This window comes from Gallus gallus, chromosome Z (genome assembly GCF_016699485.2).
Source record: "Gallus gallus isolate bGalGal1 chromosome Z, bGalGal1.mat.broiler.GRCg7b, whole genome shotgun sequence".
In the NCBI taxonomy this organism is placed as follows: Eukaryota; Metazoa; Chordata; class Aves; order Galliformes; family Phasianidae; genus Gallus; species Gallus gallus.
The window spans coordinates 25,306,515-25,313,687 of NC_052572.1; the positions used below are offsets into that span (position 1 = coordinate 25,306,515).

At 60.2% G+C, this 7,173-nt stretch overlaps 1 protein-coding gene and 1 long non-coding RNA gene across 4 annotated transcripts; both read left to right on the top strand.

Annotated features, from left to right (window-relative positions):
- The first annotated feature begins 456 nt into the window (after positions 1–456).
- Positions 457–2,484, top strand: FOXD1 (forkhead box D1). The gene has a single exon (NM_205192.3). The coding sequence runs from the start codon at positions 699–701 to the stop codon at positions 2,019–2,021; it is 1,323 nt and encodes a 440-aa protein (NP_990523.3). The 5' UTR covers positions 457–698; the 3' UTR covers positions 2,022–2,484.
- A 618-nt stretch (positions 2,485–3,102) lies between these two features.
- On the top strand, positions 3,103–6,477 carry LOC426155 (uncharacterized). Of its 3 annotated transcripts, NR_174000.1 has the most exons (3): positions 3,103–3,359; positions 5,630–5,761; positions 6,089–6,477. It is a non-coding gene; the product is annotated as an uncharacterized LOC426155 (long non-coding RNA). The 3 variants fall into 3 exon arrangements; NR_174001.1 differs by lacking the exon at positions 3,103–3,359 and having other exon boundaries at positions 5,111–5,761; NR_174002.1 differs by lacking the exons at positions 3,103–3,359; positions 5,630–5,761 and adding an exon at positions 5,111–5,588.
- Positions 6,478–7,173: the final 696 nt, after the last annotated feature.

A 7,173-nucleotide genomic window follows, 5' to 3' on the forward strand; every position in this document is an offset into this window, starting at 1 on the left:
CCGTTCCCTCCCCCCTCCCCCGTGGAGGGCACGGCACCGTAGCTCGCTCCGCCGCGCACTGACGCCGAGAGCCATGTGATGGCCCCCTCGCTATAAGGCGGGGAGGAAGGCCGCCCTCTTTGGGACTCGGCCCCGGCCTCCGCACCGTCTCTCCTAATGGGCCGGCGAGCCGCCCCCTCTGCCCGCCCTCCTCTCTCTTCCTCCCTCCCTCCTTCCCCTCCCTCTCCTCCTCCCAGGACTAGGCGCGCTCCCTCTGCCCCGCATCCATTAATGTCTGGGGGCTGAGGTGAGGAGAAAGAAGAGGGTACGGGCTCCCAGGCGCGGCGGCACGGCCCCCCACCCCCAAACCCCAGCCCCAAACAAAAGCAAAAGACCAAAAAAAAAAAAAAAAAGAAAGAAAGAAAAAAAAAAAAGAGGGGGGAGGGGAGAGAGAAAAAAAAAAAAAAAAAAAAAGAGCGAGAGAAAAATCTTGAAAAAGCGGCAAAAAATACGCCAAACCATAAGGCACCGCCGCCTCCGAGCGGGCGGCAGCAGCGCTCTCGCAGCGCGGCGGCGGCGGCGCTGGGGCCCGGCCCGCCTGCCCGCGGCGGCGGCGGGGCGGCTCTCGGCGGAGCGCCGCGGGGGCCCGGCGGGGAGAGTGGCCGCCCGCCCGCCGCGCCGCGCCGCCCGCCGCCGATGCGCTGTCCCGCCGCCTCGCCATGACCCTGAGCTCGGAGATGTCCGAGGCGTCGGCGCTGGCTGAAGAGACCGACATCGATGTGGTGGGCGAGGAGGACGACGAGGAGGACGAGGAGGAGCCGCAGCCCCGCCACCGCCGCCGCCGCCGCTCCTACGCCGAGGACGAGGAGGAGGAGGAAGAGGAGGAAGAGGAGGATGCGGGCGACCTTCACGACGACGCCCTGCTGCCGCGGTCGCCCGTGCGCGCGGGCGGCGGCGGCGGCGGCGGCGGCGGCGGCGGCGGGGCGGGCGGCGGGGACGGCCCCGGCGGCTCGCGGCCCCCCTCCCGGGGCGGCCCGCAGAAGGCGGCGGCGGCGGGCGGCGGCGGGGCGGGAGGCGGCGGCGGCGGCGGCGGCGGGGCGGGAGGCGGCGGCGGCGGCGGCGGCGGCGGCAAGAACAGCCTGGTGAAGCCGCCCTACTCGTACATCGCGCTCATCACCATGGCCATCCTGCAGAGCCCCAAGAAGCGGCTGACGCTGAGCGAGATCTGCGAGTTCATCAGCGGGCGCTTCCCCTACTACCGGGAGAAGTTCCCCGCCTGGCAGAACAGCATCCGCCACAACCTCTCCCTCAACGACTGCTTCGTGAAGATCCCCCGGGAGCCCGGCAACCCGGGCAAGGGCAACTACTGGACGCTGGACCCCGAGTCCGCCGACATGTTCGACAACGGGAGCTTCCTGCGCCGCCGAAAGCGCTTCAAGCGGCAGCAGCTCCCGGCCCCGGAGTTGCTGCTGCGAGCCGTGGACCCCGCCGCCTTCCTCCCGCAGCCCCCGCCCCAGCCCCCGCAGCAGCCGCCCTGCGCCTACGGACCCTACGGCTGCGGCTACGGCCTCCAGCTGCAGCCCTACCACCCCCACTCCGCCCTCTTCGCCTTCCACCACCCCTCCCCGCCGCCCCGGCAGCCCCCCGCCGCCCCCGCCGGCGCCCCCGCCGCGGCGCTGCCCCCCCCCGCCGCCGCCGCCGCCGCCGCCGCGCCGCCGGGCCCCTTGCTGCCGGCTGCGGAGCTGGCACGGACGCCCTTCGGCTACGCGCACCCGCTGGGCCCGGCGCTGGCGGCCTCGCTGCACGCCGCCAAGCCCGGCAGCGGCGCGGCGGTGGCCCGCTCGCCCTTCTCCATCGAGAGCATCATCGGGGGGGGGCCGGGCCCCGGCCTGGGTGCCGGCCCCGCTCCCGGTGCGGGCGGCAGCTGCGCCTCGCAGTCGGGCGCGGCGACGGGGCTGTCCCGCTCGCTGGGGAGCGGCCTGGCACCCGCCGCCGCGCTGCCCGCCGCGCCCGGCCTGGCGGCCCGCATCTCTAACTGTTAAGGGGTTCGGAGTCTTTCCGAAGGTAGGATCTGGGCTCTTTTTCTTTGCCGCTCGGATGCCCGGCGGACGCACGGAGGAGCGGCTTTGCGCGGGATTTGCGCGGGATTTGCGCGCGGTTTGCGCGTTGGGGATATATGAGGCCGTTCTCTGTGGCCGGCGGGTTGTCCGGGACCGGTCCGATGCACAGCCAGGTCGGTGTGCTGCACGGGCAGGCGGTCACGCTGTTGGAAAGTTACTCGTTACTCCTTAAAAAAAAAAAGAAAGAAAGAAAGAAAGAAAGAGAGAAAGAAAGAAAGAAGAAAAAAAGTAATAATAATAAATAACGTCTCTAAACCGTCAAAGTTCAGAGATTCTCAGGTCTAGGAGCTTGAAAACAGTGATTTACAGGAACAGAGAAGGCTTGAGGGAGGACAGCAAAGCAATACTTTTTCATTTTAGTACACTTGTCTCATGTACTTTTATAAAAGAAAAGAAAAGATTAACATGTTTACACAGAAGAAAATCAAGATTATCATTTCTTATTTTAACCTGTGTTTTGTATTATAATAGGCTTACGGAGTTTTTATTTTGTACTTTATGCGTATTCTTTACAAGGAATATTGTTAAAAATTACTGGCAAGTATTATTGTACCATTTTAATGTAAGATTTTTACACATTTTCCAAAATAAAATTTTTAATTTTCAAAATAATAATAACGATAATAACAACAATAACAATTGGAGAACCAAAGCAAAAGACCCAAGGAGCCCTGCCAGGCAGTTTGTTTCGGCCCTTTTCCTCCGCTGTACTTCTCCCATCCTCGGGACATCTCCCTCCCCGTCTCTCTGTGCAGAGACATCGTGGTGTTTTTCCTGGGGAAATATCGCAGCGGTCAAATGATTTTTAGCTTGATATTCCTTACGATGGGTCTGACCGCGGAGAAGAGGGTCTAAGTGCGACCTTCGATGGCCCACCGTCGGTCCCAGCAGAGAGTTGGGGGCTGGAGGGGGGTGGGGGGGGGTGGATGGAGGAGGTGAGGGTAGAGAGAAATAAATAAATGAAGGGATGCGGTAAGAGAGATCCGGGACAAAAGAGGGAATAAACAGGAGCAGATCTCTCTCAGGGAGCGAAGCCCGCCCCGCACAGCGCCAAGCGGAGCGCCGATCAAAAAGACGGTTCGAAACTATTTTACACTCCGGGGTGAATTCTAAAGCGGAACGGCGTCGGGGCTGGGCCTCCCGGAGGCCCAAAGGAAAATAGTAATGAGGGGCACGCACGGAGCTTCCGAGATTTGTCAGAGCCTCTTCCATTTCTGTGACGATAACGAGGACATGTGTTTCTACTTTTCGATTCGTATGGTATGAAATGAGCGCGGGGACGGGGCTGGGTGATGAGCGGACCGAGTGCGTGAGCCGCTGAGACGGGGGCGAGGAGGTGGTCGGAGCGAGCCGCATAGCGGGCTGGGTTGGCTTCGGTCTCTCGTTTGAGCACGGCCCGTATACGTCCCTTTCGCAGACTGAAGTTCCTTCTTAACCAAAACGTCTATTTCCAGTATTCGGAGTTTTAGCGTGAAAAAAGAAGAAGAAGAAGCGTGTGTTTTAGGACAGGCGTGCGGTGTTGTGCTGTGGGCTTGGGCCGCCAGCCTATCGAATCGGGACAGCGGCTTTCAGTAACAGTATTTAAAACGATTTTGTAGATGGGGGGATAATGTAAATTTTCGAGGAAAAAAAAAAAAAAAGTTATTCATTGTTGTCTGGGGTGGGGAAGGAAAGCCGCCGTGGTTACGTGCGTTTACGTCTCGAAGTGCCCCGTCGCCTTAGTTTTCAGTACTCTTGCGGGTCGAAGAACGATGCTTTGCTGTTTTGCTGGTAGCCATCGCAGGGTAAAAGCCGCTGTTGTCAACGAGCGGAAGGTCGGACGCGAGATCCGCGGCGTTCCGTTCTTGGCGTGCGGCTGCAAGGCCGCCCTGCGGGCCGCGGGTCCCTGCAGGAGAGCTCCGTACGGTCCCGTTTAGTTTTTAGAGCGTAAGGGAGAGGAGCCCGGTGGGGCCGCGTCCGTTCCCTTTGGGGTAACCGATGGTTATTGCCGAGGGAGCCGGCAGCTCTCCTCCCCCGGACCCGTCCGGGCCCGCACTCGGGGCGTCCTTCGGGGCTGCGGCAAAACCGTGCAGGGGGAGTCCGGGAGGAGAGAGTGTTTGGAGCGGTGGGATGCCCGGCGGGACGCTGCGGGCTGCGGCGAGATGCGCGGCCCGGCAAGCCGGGTTCACGGCTATGTCTGTGCACTGAGACCGCTGCACCAGCTGTTCCTCCGGTATTTTACGTCGTGCGTGAACAGGGCCTCCCTCCAGCTAGAAGTCAGTAGGCAGCCGGCAGGAGGACTTGCGGTTGGTGCTATAGATTTATTTCTCAAGCGCCGAGGAAGGGGTCTGCCAACGGGGCTCCCCGCGCTGTTCCCCCCCGGCTCGCCGCAGCAGGTGCCGCCGCCGCCCACTGCCATGGAGGTGTCCCTCGGTGCCCCCGAGGCCGGGCAGTGGCCGGGGCCGAGCCGTTCCTCCGACACAGCCGGGCCTCACAAACGCGGCGGTGGGACAGACACGGCGCTGTCGCCTCCTCCTCCTCCCAGCCGCAAAGTATGGGCTCATTAACTCGTCTCCTTTTCTCATCATATCTCCACGGGGCTGAGAGACGAATTGCGGGGGCTGAATCGGGAGGGGATTGCTCTATATGGGGGCGAATGTTTCAATCAGTTCCTCCTGAAGGACCACACAAAAAGAAACTTTTCGGTTTATGGTGCTATTATGCAGCGTTTTAATCTAGGGATAGATTTAGCCAAATGTTATCTATTGGGAATTTAATGAAGCCCTTATGTATTCAATTGCGCTTTATGCCACACACAGTGCCTCTATCCAGAAACGTTTCCTTCCACATATTTCTTTGTTTCTGTTGGGTGATTTATATATTTTTAATTAGTTTTTCTTTAATTATTTCATCTCGGCCGTCTTGTACAACATTCCTCCCAAGCAGGACTGCGTTTGGTCGCTTCCCACATCCCCTACACTTTTCCTCCGCCCTTCCCCGTTTGGGAGCTGATAACTTTGCACGTCCGCGCGCTGCGCCCGTCCCTCAGAGAGCTCCCCCGGGGGCCGACACCGCGACGGCTCCGACGGCACCGCTGTGGGCGCGGGGGCCGGGCCAGGCAGGGGGGGTGGGGGTCTGCACGCCGCTCCCCGGCCCCGAAGCCGCCCCATCCGCAGCTCCTTTGGGCGGCACGCTTCTCCCGGTCACTTTCCTGCCGCAGCGAGAGGCATCGTCGGCATCGGGGGGTGCTCTGGCTCACCCCGCACCCTTGCGGGATGGATTCAAGCAGCACTGTCCCTGAGCCCGGGGACGGGGTGGGGCGGCGATGGCCTCACCTGCTCTCGGCTGCTCCCTTCGCTGCTGTGCCGGTGTCAAAGGGGAGCGCACACGGCCGCCCCCGCAGTGGAGGCCTGGGCGGGAGATCTGCTGGAAAGCAGCTCTGGTTTAATAGCCCCTTGGCACGGCCCGGAGACTCTGCTCTGTGTGTAATACTTTCCTTCATTACTCACAGTAAGTACTTCAGTAGGCTCTGATAATATTGTATTTGACAGAAATCGTGGAAATTATGATCATGGCCAAATGCTCCCTGCACGGGAACTTGCTAACCAAAGCAGATCCGCTCCTCAGCTGGCCCGGGCCGCAGAGAAGTGCCGCCCGCGTCCCAGCGGAGCTGCTCCCGGCAGGTAGGTGTCGGATCCCCCGCCGCCCCCACTCACCTCTCCGCTCCCTGCCTTCTCCGCACGTCTTCGCCCCTCCGCCACCCCACCGTGCCCGCGCCGCGCGGGGCTTCCCCTGCCTATGTGCGCACACGCGGGCGTGAGGCTGTGTTTGCGGGAGAACGGCGCGCCCGATGTTAACGAGCTGCGGTCTGCACAGATGGCCGCCCGTCGGTTTGGGAGGAGGAGGAGACCTGCAGCGCAGCCTCTGCTCCCTAAACCACTTGTTCCTTTTTGGTTTTTTTGGGTTTTTTTTTTGCTTTTTGTTTTTTGTTTTTTTTTTTCCTTTCACAGAAGAGAAGAGCCGCCGCCCGGCCCGACTCTCCGCCGAGGTCCGGATTCGACCTAAAAGTGAGGAGAGGCAAAGCCCGGCGCTGGGAGATGGGTGGCCCCGCGGCGAACATTGCTGCGGCCCCGCGGATGGCCGCCGCCGCCCCTGCGCACCCGCAGCCCGCACCGCGGAGGGCGGAGAGTCGCAGCTGGGCCTCGGCATGCCCAGGAAGCAGGACGAGTTATAGACTGGGCTGTACGCATTACCGATGATCATTTAATGCAAGATCTATACGATTTTAGAAATGGTACCACTGAATTCAGCGGGAAAATCATAGAGGGAATGTGTTTTGTTTTGTTTTGTTTTTTCAAACAAAAAAAATAATTAAACTAGCCCTTTCTCCAAACCGCAAGAGAGTTGTTGAATTGATTCTAAGTTTCCCTTTCGCCGATGGAGCAAAACGGCATGCAGAAGTCTGCGGGGCCCCATATTTAAATGATAAATTATGCAACTCATGTCGGGAGCAAAAGGATAAATAAGGGTTTCGGTTGTTGCAATAACTCGTTCTCAGAAGCTGGGGTAACCCTACCCACCATCGGCCAGGACGTATTTCTCTCCCGTAGGGCGGCAGAAAACCATCTGCATGCATCGACATGCGGTGTGCTCGGGGGCCGCTCCCGGTGCCCGCGCCGTGGGCAGTGCCGCAGCTCCGAGGGCACGGCCCTTCGCACCTCGCTCTGCTCCCCCCGGGAGCGCACAGGCACACCTGTACGCAGCGAAGACATTACATACACACAATCAAGACAAATGAGGTGTCTTCCTCGGGTTTTCTCTTCTTAAAATAAACGCTGCCACGTCTGCTTATTCAGCAATCGCCGGGCAGAATTGATCGCTTTCTAATGTACGTGTTTACAGTGGGATTCCACCTGTCGGCCGCTCGTAGGGGGCCTGAATCCAAGCGGTCTCTTCGGATCAATAGTTCACGTTTAAATGAAAGACCGGTGAAAAAAACAGTTAGGCGAGAAGCGGGGGAGAAGGCGGAGGGCAGGTGACTGTCCTGTCCGAAAATGGACGAGATAAAAAATTACGGGGCCATGAAAAGTAACTC

Bases quoted from the DNA above. Each gene is read 5' to 3' on its own strand.
- FOXD1 (NM_205192.3), top strand. From the start codon at position 699: ATGACCCTGAGCTCGGAGATGTCCGAGGCGTCGGCGCTGGCTGAAGAG.